General features: G+C 37.1%; 5 protein-coding genes across 6 annotated transcripts in view; 3 read left to right on the forward strand and 2 right to left on the reverse strand.

Annotated features, from left to right (window-relative positions):
• Positions 1-18,713, forward strand: part of LOC145468552 (N-sulfoglucosamine sulfohydrolase-like) — a 29,372-nt gene that overhangs the window by 2,734 nt on the left and 7,925 nt on the right. Inside the window, exons 3-5 of one of the 2 annotated variants that reach the window (XM_081452291.1) lie at positions 129-315; positions 570-1,493; positions 13,031-13,891. In XM_081452291.1, coding sequence (XP_081308417.1) covers positions 129-315; positions 570-1,493; positions 13,031-13,146 — 1,227 coding nt within the window. In that variant the 3' untranslated portion in view covers positions 13,147-13,891. Of the gene's footprint in view, positions 1-128; positions 316-569; positions 1,494-13,030; positions 13,892-18,713 lie in introns of those variants that run through there. The other variant, XM_081452292.1, reaches the window with a different exon arrangement.
• Positions 8,942-11,450, reverse strand: LOC145468554 (ELAV-like protein 3). Its single transcript, XM_081452293.1, has one exon. It carries the CDS (start codon positions 10,652-10,654, stop codon positions 9,575-9,577), a length of 1,080 nt encoding a protein of 359 aa, XP_081308419.1. The 5' UTR covers positions 10,655-11,450; the 3' UTR covers positions 8,942-9,574.
• On the forward strand, positions 11,465-12,368 carry LOC145468556 (uncharacterized). Its single transcript, XM_081452295.1, has one exon. The coding sequence runs from the start codon at positions 11,550-11,552 to the stop codon at positions 12,366-12,368; it is 819 nt and encodes a 272-aa protein (XP_081308421.1). The 5' UTR covers positions 11,465-11,549.
• LOC145468557 (uncharacterized) lies at positions 14,931-15,783 on the forward strand. The gene has a single exon (XM_081452297.1). The coding sequence runs from the start codon at positions 14,944-14,946 to the stop codon at positions 15,703-15,705; it is 762 nt and encodes a 253-aa protein (XP_081308423.1). The 5' UTR covers positions 14,931-14,943; the 3' UTR covers positions 15,706-15,783.
• LOC145468558 (calcyphosin-like protein) overlaps positions 17,562-18,713 on the reverse strand; it is a 9,229-nt gene continuing 8,077 nt past the window's right edge. Inside the window, exon 7 of the mRNA XM_081452299.1 lies at positions 17,562-18,712. Within this exon, the coding sequence (XP_081308425.1) occupies positions 18,619-18,712 (94 nt within the window). The 3' untranslated portion in view covers positions 17,562-18,618. The remainder of the gene's footprint in view (position 18,713) is intronic.

Genomic DNA, 18,713 nt, shown 5'->3' on the forward strand with positions numbered 1-18,713 from the left:
TACTTCTGGCCAAGGTGCAAACAGTTATACTTGTCTTGCTTATTCCTCCTAAGGACCACATAATCCTATTTCTATAAAACCTCTTTCTCTAAATTGCTGTAAATTTCATGCTATGTTCTTTTTTACAGGTTTATCCATTTGAATTTTCTTACACAGAAGAGCATCATTCCATTCTTCAAGTGGGACGTAACATAACTCACATGAAAGAATTGACTCGCAAATTTTTTCAAGGATCACAGGATGACTCACAACCTTTCTTTTTGTACATTGGCTTCCATGACCCTCATCGGTGTGGGCACACCCATCCTGAATATGGTAAGCCAAAAGTTATTAGCAGCCTAATTTACTCTCAAACAAATTCTTACAATAATATGTAATTGGCTTCACAGTAAAAACAAGCTGACCTTCATCTGGTTGGTAACTTATTAAGTACATACTAAGTATATTAAGAAATTCACATTCATTTGTGTGAACATTATGTACAAACATAATCTTGTGATTTAGCTTTCTGCATTAAATTAATTTTACAAATTATGCTAATTTTTTATTCTTGTTTTTTAATTGTACAGGAAATTTTTGTGAGAAATTTGGAAATGGTGACCCAGGTATGGGCCTGATACCTGACTGGAAACCTGTACACTACTCCCCTGATGAGGTGATCGTTCCATACTTTGTACAGGACACTCCTGTCGCACGGCAGGACATTGCTGCTCAGTACACAACAATCAGCCGCCTTGATCAAGGGATAGGGCTGATCTTGGTGGAGCTTCGCCAGGCAGGTTTTGAGGAGAACACTTTGGTTATCTATAGCTCTGATAATGGTATCCCCTTCCCCACAGGTCGAACAAACCTCTTTGATCCTGGTATGGCAGAACCCTATCTTGTGTCATCCCCTTATGCCCGGGAACGTTGGGGTCAGTTCAGTGATGCTGTGGTGAGCCTATTGGATATAGTGCCTACTGTGTTGGATTGGTTTGGAATTGATTACCCCACTTACAAGTTGTTTGGACCCAACAACGTGCAACTGACGGGAAAGTCTGTATTATCAGTGTTACATCAGGAACCGCAGTCAGGATGGGATACTGCTTTTGCCAGTCACAACTTACATGAAGTGACAATGTATTATCCAATGAGGGTTATTCGAAACACCTCTTTCAAACTGATATACAACCTCAACTACAAGATGCCATTCCCCATAGATCAAGACTTCTTTTTATCACCCACCTATCAAGACCTATTGAACCGAACCCAAGAAGGGAGACCCACCGGGTGGTTTCGCACACTGGATCAGTATTATTATCGAGCTGAGTGGGAACTTTATGACTTGAAGACTGATCCCGAGGAGCTGACAAACCTGTTTGGTAAACCTGCTTATAAGGATGTGTTTAATGAATTGCATGGCAAGCTAAGGGCTTGGCAAAATATTACAAATGACCCATGGATTTGCTCGCCTGGTAGTGTACTTGAACAAAAAGGAAGGTTTCCACCTACAGGTGTGTGTTTGTCAATGCACAATGATGTTTAATAGTGAAAGTTGGTAAATTCTTGGCTAAAAGTTGGTTAATGCTAGTTTATTTTTGTAACACCAGTAGTGTAGTGTATAAAGAGATCTTCAGTTGAGTTGTTTTTATCATAGCTTGAAAAGTGAAGTTTAAAATAACTTGGAAAGTAGTAGTCAATATATTATTTTTTATGGACAAAGAAAGTACAAGGTATCAACAAAATTCCTCATAACAAATTCCAGAGATTGTAGTAACTTTTGCATGACTTTGGAGCTCTGTTGTACTGTTATCAAGAGGACCTTTATAACTCTAAAAGCAAAGTGCAGTGTGGAATAATTATTTTTCTCATTCATCAGCCTGATCTCCTGAGTATTTTATTGTAAACATTAACTTGCCAAAGAAAGATCACCCTTAAATTTTCTCTTCATTAAACATCAGATCATTACCAAAGCAGACTTAACAGCACTACCTTGATGTGCTACCAAATTCTCAAAATCTTAAGAAAAGGCTGAGTCAGCAGAGGGCTATCCAAGGATGGCTTGTGTTATTGTCTCACAAGTCGTGACTTCCAGTGAGTCAAATTGTCTGTACATATTGATCATTTAACTAACTGTGGGTAAAATGAGGGGTGTTGATACTGTACATGTCTGAGAGTATTTGTTCAAGCAGCTACTGTTCAGCTTTCTTGGGTTCTAGTTTTTCTTCAAAGGATTTTTTCCTTGAAAATTGACATTTTTACTCAGATGGAAATGTTGCATCCAAAACAATACTGTGGGGCCATAACTGAGTTCCAAAATGTGTTAAGCTGTTAGGTTTATATATTATTTTGATGTTGTCAGGGTGAGGAATTTTGGATTTTGAATTTTATAAGTTTACAGGTTTTTTACTAAGTACTCTATCTGTGAGTTGTATTTTATGGTTAGCTTATGGTAAAGTCATCACATTTTTTAATTACACATGGTGATGTTTGTTGTTCTGCTCCTTTCTTCATTAACCTCTGAAAATGAAAGAAAATGAAATTACAATGTTACTCAATCAATGAGCAATTAATTCATTTATAAAATCAAGTGAACAACATGTGTGCATGTTGGCTTAGTTTGATGTAAACTCAAATATGAAACATGATCAACTCAAGGTTTGCACAGCTTAAATCAAACTTGAGTTCTCATATTCTGGGAGTGTCCCATTCCTTTTGAATCAATTTTTGATAAAAACGGTAACCATGACAACGTTTGTACTATTTAGTCTCAAGCATATGAACTAGGCAACTTAGAATGTGAAAGAATATAATATTTATTTATATTCCGTATCAAACTTGGTTTTTTCATTCCCTAAACTCAGCAATTCTTAATTGTGCCATTAATTCTACTGGGACTTCAGTCTTTCCTGCCTCCTACATTCGTCACTACAAACCTGGACGGACCTAGTTTAGAGAAACTGAAAAATACCTACATCACCCTGACCTCAATGTTGTTTTGGATAAGACAAGATTGTTTGCATTGGTTTTCAGATAAAAACAACTTTCGATGGGGTCAAGGTGGGGAGGGGGTGCACTAAAATGTGGTTTGATTTAGTTGTTGTATCCTGTGCAATTGAAACATTACTGAAACCCCCTCAACAGACTGTTTCGTCCAGGGTTATAGAAGCAGACTCACAATTTTGTTTATCACTAGAGAGACAAATGAATGTTTATTTTCCTTGCGTTATGAACAGTCACATTGGTCTATTCAGTTTCCTTGGTCATCACAATCTCTTGGCAAGAGAATAATGCATGAAAAAGTTTGCATTTGATTTAAAATTTTCGGTATTGATAACCTTAGAAAATAAAGGCCAGAAAACTTGATTCTTCAAGAAAAAATAAAAAGCCATGTTCAACAAGCAACAAGGAGAATGTTGATGTTAATCCATCTTGGAATTAATTTCATCAGTCTGAGCAGTTCATTTAGCAGAAGGTTTTCTCCACTCCTACCAAACCTTTAAGTTACTTTAATCTATTTTACATGGGAAAAGGAAGATTAATATAACAGCATGAGAAAGTTGAAAACTTCAAGGCATTTGGTTTTTTTCCTGCATTAATTACAATACACCTGAAGGTCAGATCCTAATTAATGACACAGAGGAATATTTCTGGACATGCACTCAACAGACTGATTGATAGTTTGATTTCAAGTCAATTGATGGGAAATTTCATGGCTCTAGGAATGATCAAACAATACCATTAACTTGCTGTAAGGATAAAATATAAATATAGAATGCATTTATTGGTGTTCTCTATGTCAAGAGTTAATAGTTCCTGAGCAAACAACACCCTCCTACATGCTTTTAGCCAAATGGTGTTTACATTTTCAGTTGCCATCTTGGCAGCATCAGAGTTAAGGCTAAGGAATCAGGTCTGTTTTCTGCAGGTGTCTTTTCCTGTATTTGCTGTGGGGTGTTAAATACCCCCTTGAAGGATTGAGCATTGATACCCCAAGCAAGTTTAGATATAACCCCAGGTGATTGACTAAAAGCAGTGCTAAAACTTCCAAAGCCATGGATGTGGTTAATTATTTAATTACGTTCTGACACAAGCTAAGTGGATTTCTAGTAAAGGCTCTTAGAAAAATTTTCTTTGTTTACAAATATCCCAGGGAGGAAATTGTACACCAGAGGTATTATTTTTACAACTACTTCCTCTGAGGACAAAATGGAATGATCCTTAGATTGAAAAACCTTTCATTATCAGGTTTTTGATATTATGCCAGAAGATGGTACCAGTGATCTTAAACATGCTTGTTCGCTAACTGCAAGAGGCTTGTAATATTGTCGTTGTTCAGATTACCCAATTTTATCCTCAAAAGCAATCTCTTAATCTGCCATGTACCCTTTTATAAAATTTGTATAAAATCTTGCTTCCCCAGCTTATTTCCTTCCTCTTTTCATTCAAGGTTTGCAATTTTTAACAGGAGAGTTTGATTGCCCTAAAGTGATGATACCATTCTAAACACAACAAAATGTACTAGGTTCCTTTCACATCTAACTCAATATTTGACAGCTTTATTTGCAGCTGTTGTTGCCTTTAATGTCAACACTGATCCAAATAAAATGACAATTCACAGGAAAACACCATTCTGCTTCAATACTTGTCTGCCTTTCTTTGACAGCTAGAAAAAAAATGGCCTGAATCAACATGGAAATTGTGTAGAAACCAAAAGAACATTAGAGGCAGTTCTAATCTTTGGCTATCAGTTCGGTAAAGTGCATATTTCCACAATGGAAATCAATGTATATATTACGTAGGGCACACAAAGAAAATGTCAATAACCTTACAATGCAAGTGTGTCCTTATCTTAACCTGTGAGGCTTATAAAATATCTTTCACATAAAACAGCATAGCAAAGCAAAGCATTTGAAGTCAATATAAGAACTAAAAATCAAAGAGTGGAACATTTAAAATTATTTTAATGTGCATTGTTTTTAAGTTTGTTTTCTTTCTCTGCAGATTTCCATTTATTTCTAATGTTTCATGCATTTTTCCTTTAGGAAATTGGTAATAATGTGCTGAGTTATTCAGCTGCATCTAGTTCTATCATCATTTTTTGTTTCACATTATCAAACTTCCTTTCAGAACCCTAAAGATGATGTTTACAAGTTACCACAAAGTGAAGATATTTCCGTACATCTCGCAAATTACAGAAACATATTTGCCACAACAAAACCAAGGGGTTCGGAGATTAAAGTTATTGAAAGCTATCTTCAAATCTTTCTTTAATTTTTTATTTTTGTGATTTGAAGCTTTGAAGGAAGGGAAATTTCACTTGATGAATATATTTAATTTAAAAGCTCAGCACAGGTAAATACAAAATTCATAGTGCAGGGATCGTCACATGTAACACTCAAAAGCAGAATATATTTTAGATGTCTTAACGATTAATTTACTCCGGTCTTTCTAATGCACTAATACCATGGATAAATTCAAAAGACACATGAAAAGCTTCACACATTTGGTGCCATCATTATTATTCTGCAAGCAATTACATTTTTAGATGGAAATTTTCATAACAATTTCACAGAAGGTCAATTAGCTGGGTGAAAAAAAGAATAACACATCAACAGCTGATTTCTTCTGAGTTTTTTTTCAGTGCTAAAAAATTTTCTTTGCAAAGTACAAGTCCAGAAAATCTTTTCATTTTTTTCAACAACTTGAAAATGTTAGGCAATACTTTTAAGGCCCTAAATTCTCTAGTTTCATTTTATTTGCTTTAAAAAATATCTCCGAGTGTGTGATTACAATGAGAAAGAAATTTACATTCTCTTCTAGAGCAGATGTTTACTTTTTGGCAATCATGGTAAACTGCCTCGAAAGAAAGTGCAGAATTACTTTAGTTTATTTAAAGTTTCAGTTTGTTCCTTGGAATGAAAAAAAAAAAAAAAAAAAAAAAAAAAAAAAACAGTCAGAAAAATTTAATTCAAGAATATTACATTTCCATACCAAAAAATTTATCTGTAAATGAATGTTTTGGTGTAATTTGGTAGTAGGTTATGAATATCACACAGTGAGAGTTTAGTTCAATGCCTGAAACAAAAGTGAGTGGACTCAAAGAAGGAGGAATTCTTAACAAAAATACATTACATGACTGCTGAATCTACTTTTGATTCAAATACAATTATTGTAACAATTTTCTTTTGGTGGAATATGGAATGGAAGTATTTCATAGGTGAAAATTGTCTAACTTTAATTTGTACTTCGCTAATCCTCAAATGCTTTGCTTATAGCTAAATTTGCAAGCAAAAGAGAGACAGAGTTTTCATAAAATGTGTATATGAATATTCAAATAACTTCTCTTATCTCAAGATAATAGACTGCTGTCTGCATTACCCAAATATGTGCATTTGAACATGGTGAACAAATTTATTTCATTGCCTTCAAATTTCCTTAACTGACAAACTTTTCCTTTGATCTGAGTCAATTAAAATTCAAATCCCTTATACTTTTTTCACAGACCAAACATCCTCAATGGACAGAAAATAAAGCTTTTCATGAAATACTTGAGGAAAACAGGATTTGAATATAGATGAAAATTATCATTACTTCCCTCAATTATATTTTTAGCCCATAACCTGCTGAGAATCATGAAAATAAATCCAGGATATCATATTACATCAAACTTGCATTCACAATTTTCAGAAAATACATATTGCTTTGCTAAAATGTGGTACACATATTGACTTGGCAAATCAGGGGATGCGAACCCACTAATTAAGAAAACACCAGCTGTGTCGTCAGTGTCCATTTCCTTCTCCTGAAACCATTTATTGATTGAGCAATGTCTAGACCAAACACTCCTGACACAACCTACCAAGGAGCTATGTACTAAAAATGTGGCATTCCTTTATTATTGCAGATTCAACAAAATAACATAAAATGTTGCGGCATGATGAATTGATCTTACATGATCAAAAGAACACATCATATCTTAACAGATGTGCCTTTGAATTTTTTCCTAGGATAGAATTTTACAGGAATTTTCAAACAAATAAATTTTAATTTTGTGGCTGCTAATGGCCAATATGCAGCTTGAGGCATTCAGCTACAAAGTGACAGTCAGGAAATTTTGTGAAATAGATTGAAGCTTAAAAATTCAATGTCGGGATTTCCTATAAATTCTGCATGTAATTAACCACAATTCTCAAATTCTGAGATCTGTTATGCCGCTAACAAACATGAAAAAAGGTACAAATCATGTGTATTGCAAGGCTATGAATGAAAAACTAGAAATGTTTAAACTGCTGGTGAAAAATCACCAGTTGATTGCATTGAAAATCCACAGTCATCTTGTAACCATCAAGTTTTTCCCACACCTTTTAGCTCAAAGCTCACTTTGTTTCACAGACAGACATAAACCTATTAGAAATTGATTTAGCCAATAGCCTGAACCAAATATTGAAGCCTAAATTTAGTTTAAAATCCCTGGCAAATTTACTGGAAGTGGTTCGTTTGGTTTTTCAGCTCAATGACAGACCATGACTGAGTGTTACAAACATTCCTTATTCTGATCTCATTACAAAATTCTTCTCACTGCATTGTTTTTTTCATTGAATCTCAAGAAATCAAAAAGCATAGCTTCTGCAACTGTTACTAATTTTAAAGCAATCTTTACCCAATTTTCTGCTGTTTTTCATCAACTCAGGTGGTCATATGCAAAGCAGGCAGGACTATGTGTGGTTATTTTAAAGAAAACAAGTTAAATGGAACACTTTTCTTATAAAAAAAAAAAAACTCCCTAGGTATCCATTAACAGATAATTCCTACAAGTGCAACACAAAAATCTGTGCAAATGGTTAAATGTTTCCTAATGATTCTCAACTTACAACATATCTTTAAATGTTACCGAGTAGAAAATGGATGGAAACCTTAGCCTAAATATTTATTCTCTATCCTCAAAATCAATTTTGTAAGCAGGTAGTTCACACACAATGCCAGATTAATTTTAATGAAATGAGTTTTTCCCCAACCAATCACATCACATCATTTTTCTACACCCAGCCCACTGCCACCCTGTCAAACCTGATTCATGATTAATTTCACTTTTTCTTTTCTGGAGTTCATAACACCTGGACACATTTTGGTGAAATGAACCACTTTGTCAAAGCAGCTGTTTTAGAGAAGAAAGATTTCCCAAGTAAAGATCTGACCAAGAAGGAAGATTTGAAAACTTGACCTACAAAGAAATGTTCACTGTTCCATGAAATATTAAATCAGAAGAAGGAAAGAAAATAAACTAATCATTTATGGCATTCTTAATCTTTGATGATCTATGTGATAAAACTTGTGGCAGTGTGTTCATCAATTTTTAAAGAGATGGTTACCTGGTTCATTTTCCTGCTCTTGGGTCCTTTCCAACCAGGCTTTCGACGTTTTCATCCTTTGACCAATGTTTGCTACCCCACTCGAATCAAAAACCTAACTCCCTTCACATCTATGCACAAAATCTACTGCCTTAATTAGAAAACTGAGAAAATAAACACAAAACTGAAAGTAAATTGAACTCCAATGGTTTGCTACAGTCACACTTGTATAAACTAGGAAATTTGCTCGAGTGCATTTACTTTAGCAAATGCTAAACATTTATTACTTGGGCATGATAAACAGAAGAGAAAAGGAAAAAATGCAAGAGAAATAACTAAAATAAATACGCGTGTCCCCAAGGAAACTAACAATTAATATTTTCGACACAAAAGTGAAAGCAATAAGTTTTTATCTAACGAATGATTCTCGAATGTTATCTTCTGCGTTCTTCCCAATCACCAAAATTTAGAACAAATGAAATTAGTAATTTTATCTGTTTTTTTCAGCTATCTTATATAATAGCGCGCAGAGGGCAAAAAGAGATCAAACAGAGATGAAATATTGAAGAGACAACACAACTCAAAACAAAATAAAAATCAGCAACACAAAATACACTGAAGAAAAATTTAATGAAAACAAAATAGAGAAGATCGTGAAAATGCTCGATCCAAAACGGAAAGAGCGATCGCACTAGAAATAAAAAATACAGCAAAGTAAATAATAAAGATTCAACCAAAGAAATCGAGAACCATGGCTATTATGCCGAACTGTCAAAACACCTAGAACTCGGTCTCACAAAAAGTAAGAAGGTTCTAACGAGAAATAGCTCGAATTACCAAACAGTGTACTTAAAGTAAGATCTGGCCTAAAATATATAACGAAGCATTCGGTCAAAATGCGGCCGATCTCTAAGAATTCCAGTATACCTCATACAGACATACTCTATTTACCTTTCTAATTAACACACAAAGTCAAAGTAAAATCTAAATTTTTCAACTAGTTTCAACGGCAGAAAGCTCTTCGCCAAACGGCAATCAAAGCTTTTCTCAAACTAAACTAAGTTCAAAAGATCAAACGAAAACCTCCAAAAATTTACGCAAAAAGGGCAAAAAATCAAAGCTTTGGGAGCGAGCTTGATGTGGGGCGGAAGGAAGGGCGAGACGGCGGCGACTCGCCATCTTTCTTGGCACTCTGGCTGTGAATGTTCGGCGACTGATTCAAGTTAGTCAAAGCGCTCCCATATTTATTGCTTCTTGACGTTGGGTGTCTTAAATGATACTTGAAGAGGCGGTTTGTCCTCGTGCCCAGCCAGTCGATGTCCGTTGAGACCGGCGATCGCTTGTTGAGCATCATCATAGTTTTGCATGTTAACGAAGCCAAAATTTTGGCCTTTCTTCACGCGCACATCTGAAATTGCACCGTATTTGGCGAATAGTTTGTACAACAGCTTCTCTGGGTCTACTTTAACAGTTCCAGCGTCGTCTTTATCCGACGGTAAGCCATACACGAATACACAATAACTAGGAACCAGAGCGTTTGGCGTAAAGGTGTTGTTGTTCGGGCTTTGAAGAAACGTGAGCGGCGAGTAGCGAAAATTCGCGCCTTGGTGATACAGAGGCCCTACCCCGCTGGCGCTGAATGGCGATCTTGCATTTGCACGAATTTGTGGCGGAGTTAGACCGAGCGGTGACTGAAAGGCAAACGGAATCTGAGGCTTGTTGCTGGGAGGATTGGCAAACTTCACGGTCAGTTTAGAAGATTCCGTGGGACTTACACCCGGCAACTGCGCGCCATTCAACGCGTCGATCGCAGCTTGCGCTTGAGAGCGCTTGTCAAAACGGACGAATCCAGCACCACGACTGACAGAGTTTTCGTCTTTAAGAACTTTTGATGTTATAATCTCGCCGTATTTTTGAAAGAGCATCTCGAGTTCTTCCTCGTTCATTGTCTTTGGTAGTCCACTAATGTACAGATTGGCGTTTTTTATGTCATCGGACGAGGGGCGAGCGTAACTCACCTTGATATTCTTGGACTGAACTCGTAGTCGATTCAACTCCCTGACCGCTTTTGCCGCATGATCGGGTTCCAAATAATTCACGAACGCGTATCCAAGGCTGTTCCCGGATACTCTGTCCCGTACGAGTTTACAACTCGACACGGTTCCGAATTCACTGAATAAGTTTTTGAGTTCCCCTTCGCTCATCGAAGGCGGTAGGTAGTTGATGATCAAGTTTGTCTTTGAATGGTTATGGTCTGTGCCGTTTTCCAGTGATTCGCCGTTCATTTGCACGGGAACTGTACTATCATTCATCTTGTCCAACATCAAGAAAAGAATTAAAGCAAGAGGGGAACTCTTGGAAAGATAACGAATAAATTACAGGGTCACCAAATGAACTCAATCGTCTCGTGGACTCAACCGAACGTCAAAAATTCGAATGAGAAATGAACTGTCAGAGATGGCGGCAAAACTTATTTATGTTCCACGTGGTCAGAGTGCGTACAATTTCTCATTAAATGATTCACCCTCTAGGCGCAATAACAACTAACGCAGTGGGGATGGTTGAGTAATTATTTTTTATCGCTCGTTATTTATGTGTATTTCTCTGAGGTTTTCTAGGGTGATAAGGATTTTCAAGACATATTTTGGTCCGACATAATTCAATAGAATTTCCGCCGGTTTATCTTTTCAGCGAGAAAGCAACGTTTGAACGTGTTTACAAAACGTAATGGGGTAGGGTGGGGTGATCAGATTGTCGGCGGCATATTACAAAGGACCGGAAAATCGGAAATTGCAGCTGAATTCGCACGCTTGAAATCCATGAAGCGGATGAATATGTCTGATCTTTGGCTAAAGGGATTATTCCAACACTTCTTAGCAAGGCGAATTTGAATTTTAGGCGACGAAAGTGAGAATTTACCCCTTTAAAACTTTGACAGATGCGCAGGGACTGAACAACGGCCGACGTTATTAGTTGTACTTTGTTTAGCGCGTGTGAAGTGCTTGATGATCAGCGATTTCGTAAATTAATGTACATATTCATTTCATTGTCGAGTTTGTCGTCATTCCAGTGAAAGCGTCGCTTAGCTGTTTTGTTTTGGCTTTTCATTCCTTAATTTCTTTGCGCCTTGGGCGAAAGCAAAACCTGCAGCGGCTGACAATATTTTTCAAGTTGAAAATAATTCCACTTTGTTCATTTCCGTTGTTTGCACATTCGTTTATGCGCAGAGCGATCACTACCGCTGTTGGTAGACGAGTCAAAATGACATCAAACACAGGAAGCTGTCACAGGGCTCGCTATGGTGTTTTAGTTTGCGATAACGCCGAGAAATGGGGAGGTATAGCGGGGCTTGGAAAACGATTTATTGATGCTTTCGGAAGCAATTCTGACTTGGAAGAGTGGCACGTGTTCGCTGCCTGTGAGGGTGAACTGCCCGCAGAAAAGGACTTGTGTACCTATAATGGCTTCTTCATATCGGGAAGCCCACGTTCCGCAAATGATAACATCAAGTGGATCAACGATTTGAAGACATTTATTTCCTCTTCGGCGCTAAATTCCTCGAAGGCTCGTGTGGTGGGTGTTTGCTTTGGCCATCAGCTAATTGGCGCTGCTTTAGGTGGGAAAGTAACGGCGAATCCATCACAGAAATTTGTCCTGCAGAGGGAAGAAGTCAAAACAGACAAGAATTTTCAAGGAAATGAAGCCATAAAAAAGATCATTGGAAGTGACGAACCTCTGCGTTTGCTCGAATGTCATGGAGAATGTGTTGCAGCCCTCCCCGCTGGAGCTCAAAGTTTAGCTAAGTCAGCAACCTGCCAACATGAACTGATTCAATTTACAGAGAATATATTCGGAATACAAGCCCATCCAGAATTTACTGTACAAGATTACAAAGAGTTGTTAATCCCCGAATTGTTCAATGCCGGTAAAATCGATGAAAACGGTAAGAGACTTTGCGAAGAGTCCATTGAGCAACCCTTAGATTCATCAAAGATGGCTGCTGCTTTGAAGAAATTTGTCTCCAAAGAAGATAATTAACTGTCTACAGGAACATCCATCAATGAAAAACCTTGAACTGTATTTGCATATTTCTCGTTTTGTGCAATTTAGATGCTATAAAGATAAGCTTATACCATGTAAGGAAACTCCCACAGAGATTTTATGACAAGAGGTGTCGGCTAGAAATCCTACTTATGAGTAGTGGGTGGGATGTGAAATTCAAGAGAACGTCTACTTGACCAAGTTAATTTTACCACGCTTCCTGTGACACATTAATATGGAGTAAATAAGAGTGCTGAAAACTAATTGAAATGACACAGGCAACACTTTTATATATTTTGACATATAAATTACATTGAAGTGCTCTTAAGTTCAGAAAACAATGCTTATTTCATACTGCTGTATGCTACGTCAACCAGTAGCCCCTGGAAAAAAAGAGGCAAATAAAATGGGTCCAAATCTACCAGTTACAACCCACAAACAAGACCTTTTCAACCAGCTGAAGTAAGCATTTTTGTCATTTCCTGAGATGTATGTTAAAATATTATTTTTAGCATCATAAAATGCCAGCCTTTCATTGAGTTCTTAACTTCAGGTTGTGTATGTTGATGGTTGTTTGTTCTCACAAATTTCAATGCACAAAGGGCTGTGTAGCTTCTCTTCTTGTCCTAAAACTCTTTCTTGTCTTTCTGATTTTTAAGTGGAAAACAGATTGCAAGCAGCCATGGTGAAAGTCACTGAGAGTGATTATCTTCTTAAGCAGGACGTGCCAGCTATTTTGATTGTAAGGAGCTTTCATATCATGGTGATAGGCTAAAGGGACAAAGAAGTCCAGATTTAAGCCATCCACAGGGGATAATTAACATCAATCCTTTACCTTTATTTTCTGAGAATACCAAAATTTTGTATAACAGTTTTGTATAAGATATAATCTAATATCTTATAATTTGTAGTTGCAGTAATTTATAGAAATGGCTTTAAAAATAAAATGGCTGCATGAGTAATAGAACTCTGGTCCAGTGTTTATCCATCACATCTTAGATTAGAGACAGACAAGACAATAATTTCCAAACAGAAAGAGCTGAACAGCATTAAACATGTTCTCTAGTCACCTAGTATGTTTCTCTACATATTCAAAGAAGCGTACATAAGTGTTTTGTATAATTCATGACATTAAGCTAGCTAGGCTGAGGTCTAAGAAAAATTACAAGGAGCATAGAGGTTCCTAACCATGAAATCATGGGTGCCCAGCACTTAAGCTTATGTGGAAAAAGTAAGTTTTTCCAGTTGCCCAAAGGCGAAATTTAGTCATCTGTGGCACCTGGGTGCTTCGAGAGCACAGCCCTGGCTAGTCTTGGTGTTAGAAACAGGATAACAGTTATGGATAGCAAACTACCAGGGAGAGTATAGTGTTGGAACCTCTACAAGGTAACCAATCTGACAAGTACAACTTAGTGCTTAAGAATGATTTTTCTAAGGTTTCTGGTATATTCTTTATGTGTTCCTAGAATTTAATTCAAATGAGGATATGCGTAGTACTGTACTTGATGTGTGGTTGTAGTTATGTGATGAAGTGTGTGTCACCAACAAAATCTGGCATGTTATTTACTTTGCTAGTAAAATCCTGAATGTAATAATATTCTTTCTCTGCTAAAGTTGATTTGCGTGCTGTGATTTCTCTGCCAGTTAGCACTTGCACTTGTCAAACAAATTGGCCAACATTTTGGATAGTCTCCTTCACAGCTCTTGTTTGTGTTGTCACACAAAGCTTTTGTTATTTGGGTTGTCATACAACACTTCTGCCTGGTTGTGTGATGACCCCAATAACATGACTGAATAGGAGACTGCATTTTGAACAGATGGTGACATGGGGTTAAAGATGCATCAATTAATTGTTAATGTATACAAACAAATTGTTTGAGGGTTAGGAATGAATACTTTCTGAAAAGAACTCTTATGAGGAGAGAATTGACGGTTTATAATTTGCTAGCGGGACCTGTATCCAGTGACAAATGTCCAATACATGTATATGATGGCCTTAAAATGTATGAAGTAAAATAAATAATAAAAAAAACAGCCATGATTGTTGCTAGGCCTATTTTTCGGTCTATGCGACATGGCTTGAGATTCAGACCTCCTACCATGTCAGTCCATATATACCTTCCTTCTTCCACTGGTAGTGCCTAGTTCCAGTTTTATCGCTGGCACGTGAAAACCACGAGATGATGAGATCCATACACCATGGGATACACCACGTCCACCAGTCCGGAAGTCAGTAAGTTATGCCGGGATAATGACGCAATAGTCGTCCGGAGGGGTAAGGACGCTACCCCGAGATAGCTTAGGGTATTTAGTACAACAAATTTTTGTAGCGCTGATTTGAAAACTTTGGCAAGGAACCATCATAACATAAATGAATACATTCCAAAAAGAAATCGTGAAAAATAAAAAAGACAATGAGTTAGTATACCTCGTCGTCATGAACTATCGGAAAGATATTTCTATCTCCCCATACTACCTCCCTTACCACCCCCGCCAACTTTACAATCCTCCCGTTTAGTCGCCCGCTCATACTTTACAGGTCTTTATACGTGTTGCTACCGGCGAGCTAATAATGAATTCCGAGGAAGCCAAGAATCGCAACCGATTCGCCGTTTTAGTATGTGAAGATGCAGAGAAGTGGGGCGGACTAGAAATTATGGGCAAGCGTCATATAGATCTTTACCGAAGGGAACAAGACACGGAATGGCGTACTTTTAACGCTTGTGAAGGAGACATCCCCTCCGCAGAAGATATTGACAAATATCAAGGCTTGGTCATCGGTGGAAGTCACTATTCAGTGAACGACGATAAAGAATGGGTGAAAAGAATGGAGCAACTCATTGTTTCGTTGGCTAAGAAATCGCCGTCTCCTCGAGTGGTTGGCCTTTGTTTTGGTCATCAACTTTTAGCCAAAGCACTCGGAGGAAGCGTTAGCCGAAATCCTTCAGGAAAGTTTATTTTACAAACCGAGAAGGTGAAGCCCACGAAGAACGATGCTGTTACAAACTCGATTGTGTCCAAACTGTTCGAGAGCGGTCCTCTCGATTTGTTAGAGTCGCACAGCGAATGCGTGACAGAACTTCCTCCGGACGCCGTGACCATTGCTAGTTCGGCTTCCTGTGACCATGAGATGGTTTTGTTTACGGATAACATATTGGGCCTTCAGTCTCACCCCGAGTGCAGAGCTGAAGAGTTTGAGGAAAAAATTCTTCCGTCCTTGATGAGTAACAACTTGTTCACTGAGGAAGACAAAGTTAAAACTCAAGAATCGTTCAAAGTTCCTCTGCATTCCAGCAAAGTAAACAACATTTTAAGTGAGTTCCTTCATGAATAGACAATAGCTAAGTGTTTATAGTACCATGCAAAACAACAGTGGTAATAATAGACAATGAATAAACTTTTATCTAAGTGCTTTGCAGTGATAACTTCCTAGAATATTCATTACTTTTTACCATACTGAATTACTAATTACAAGGGTTAATTAAATTCAATATAATAATGTTACAAATTCCATGTTAATTTAAACATGTTTATTCACTGATTGACTAATATTTGTATTTGGAGTCTAAGGGTTTAAGAGTTGAACAGTGAACATCCACTTGTTTTAGGATACGTCAAGGGGTCTTCCTGGTTTTTAGCAGCATAGTACACTATTTGTAAATATGTGGGGGCTATTTATTTAAACAGGATCTTGACTCTTATCTTAGTAACACCCAGCCAGAAGTCAGTTTTTTTTCTTAATTCCTTTGTTTCTTGGGATATAACCATAACAGACAAAAGGTATCACTATCAGTTTCAGTAATTTGCGTGGCTCAGTGGAGGAGAACTCTAATGTGTAATGGATACAAAGGCAATAGATTATCTTTATTTACTTTTCAAGACTTGTCTCAAACCTGTATATCCCAGGGATGTCATTGAGTTTTGTGTCCCCATTGCCTTGGTCTTTACACCCGTAACAAGCTTATTGCTTTGTGAGTGAATTATATCAACAACGGGTAAGCATCAAGGGCTCATCAAATATTCACCTGTGACAGGTGTTGGGGGTTACAACCCTAAATTAAAGCAAGCCACTCTCTCAACCCCCATTTACTTCCAATGCCTGTTTATATTTTCAGTAAAGAGATTTTATTCAAGATAACATGTCTAGCTCACTCCCTGAAAAATCAGCCTTGCTGAGCTGCAAACTACACCATGGGACATGCCTATTTATTATTACATATCCAGAACAGAGTAACCCACACCAGTCAAGCTTGAATATTCCTTGATTTGACTGTTCCACTTTAGAATAAATCTATTAGCGTTCTATCACGAATGCCGTTCTCTGATTGGCTACGCTACTCACAATCTGTTCTGTGATAGAGTGAGTAGCGTTGCAGTGTTCCCTTGTAAACAAAATGAGAGCCACTTCTTGGCATTGTCAAAGTGTCTGTGAAGAGGAATACCGGTAGATAAAGTTTTGAACGACTAGGAGATTTATACTAAAACAATTAGATTATTTGTTCTATGCATGACAGTTGACTTGGGCTGCACTCTCATCAACTATCACGCAATAGACATCTCAAGCTCATAATCTAACTGTTTAGTAGAACTTCCAGCCCAGCATGGTTGTTGTTGTACCACCACCCATCATTATTGCTTACTCCCATTGATACACTAATGGATGGAGCGAAGAACATGTACTGTATCACCTTGTCCAAGCCAGTAACTTTACAAATATGGTAATGTTAAAGTATACATAAATTTGAAGTCTAGTGGCACATCAAGATGGCAATATCCCTGGTTTCTGTGGCATTAAACAACTTGGAGTATTTGTATGGTTGATTGTCTCTGTTATGCCATGAAAATCAAATGACCCCATTTATACCCCTGGGTGTAGAGACCACTGTGAGAGTTTATTGACTTCCCCACAAAGAACAACACAATGACCCTCACCAGGGCAGAACCTGGACTGTTTCACCCAGAGTCCAGGTGATTGACCATAAAACCACTGAGCCTCCCTCAACATAAAGACATCACCATTAACAGCACAGCTCACACTTATGACATGGCCACTGCTGAACCTTTGCCCGTAGCTGTCTTCTATTTCATTCCTGGTCCAATTTAGGTGGGAAAATGGATGTCTACACTGCGTTTGTGACACCTATCACCACACATTTCAATGCACTAAAATCAAGAGACATGCACATTCCATTTACACGTTAAAGAAATTTATTTCATACAAGTTTAAAATGATAACAGTGAGCAAAAAACCCTTAATCAAATGTCTTCCTGGACTAGTCTCCAAAAGTTCTCTTCAATGGTTAGAATGCAGCATCACATTTTGTTACGCTTTCTAAAATAATAAAAGTGTTCTTGCACATTGTTGAACTTGCAATCAGAACTTAGCAACCAGTAGAAACAGACCAAGTATTAGTCCTACAAGTAGTTTATCCTGTTTTGTTTAATTAGGGAAATATAGTCTGTGAAAGGACTGTTGTTGATCACCGAAGTTTCACAAGATGCAAGTCAAATAATAAAATAAAGCAACTGTATTTTTCTGCAGAGGGTAAAATAGAGCAAGAAACATAGTTCTATTTCACCCAGAAATTGCTACAATAACTGACTGAACAATAATTATCTGACTAAAACAATATTTCAATACCCACTAAAAGCACTCAAGGTCTCACTCTTGAAAATATTAGGTATGTTTTAACAAGTTATTACTTATATCACATCAATATGAAATAATTATCAAGGAAATACTTTAACTTTAATGAAGGAATACTCCAGATTTCATTTGACACTGACAATAAACTATTTTGTGTTATGATAACCTTTAATGCATATTACATTACAAATAAAACTATAAAATGCCATAAATGTCACAAGAAACTAGCACTTTACTTTCAAGTGGCAGATTGTTCAAAACTGGTTTTAATAGTCTTAAAGGAAAAACGTAGAGTAAAATGACAAAATCTGACTACAATGTTAAATGTTTCCCTTGAGCATCTAATTGGTCAAACAAAAGATATAAACTTGCAGGCACACTAAGCAAACTGCAGTAAGTCACAGCCTATTAGTAACCACTGAAAACACCTGATAGAAACGCACATCGGTTTCCATATTGATTTGTAATTTGTCGATCATTTTTAGATGCTTATAGATACTGATCTTTTATCTAGAGCCATCTGCTAAAGGTTCTTGCATAATTTAGAGTAGTTAAATGAAACTAAGAGAAACCATACAAAGCATGCACTGATAAACAGGACTATAATTTCCATGCATTTCTGATCATCAAATCAAAGTAGGCATCACTCTCAATGTTTGCTCCAAGACATGAGTAGTACTCTTTGAATTCTTTCA

Source organism: Orbicella franksi, chromosome 14 (genome assembly GCF_964199315.1).
Source record: "Orbicella franksi chromosome 14, jaOrbFran1.1, whole genome shotgun sequence".
NCBI classification, from domain to species: domain Eukaryota; kingdom Metazoa; phylum Cnidaria; class Anthozoa; order Scleractinia; family Merulinidae; genus Orbicella; species Orbicella franksi.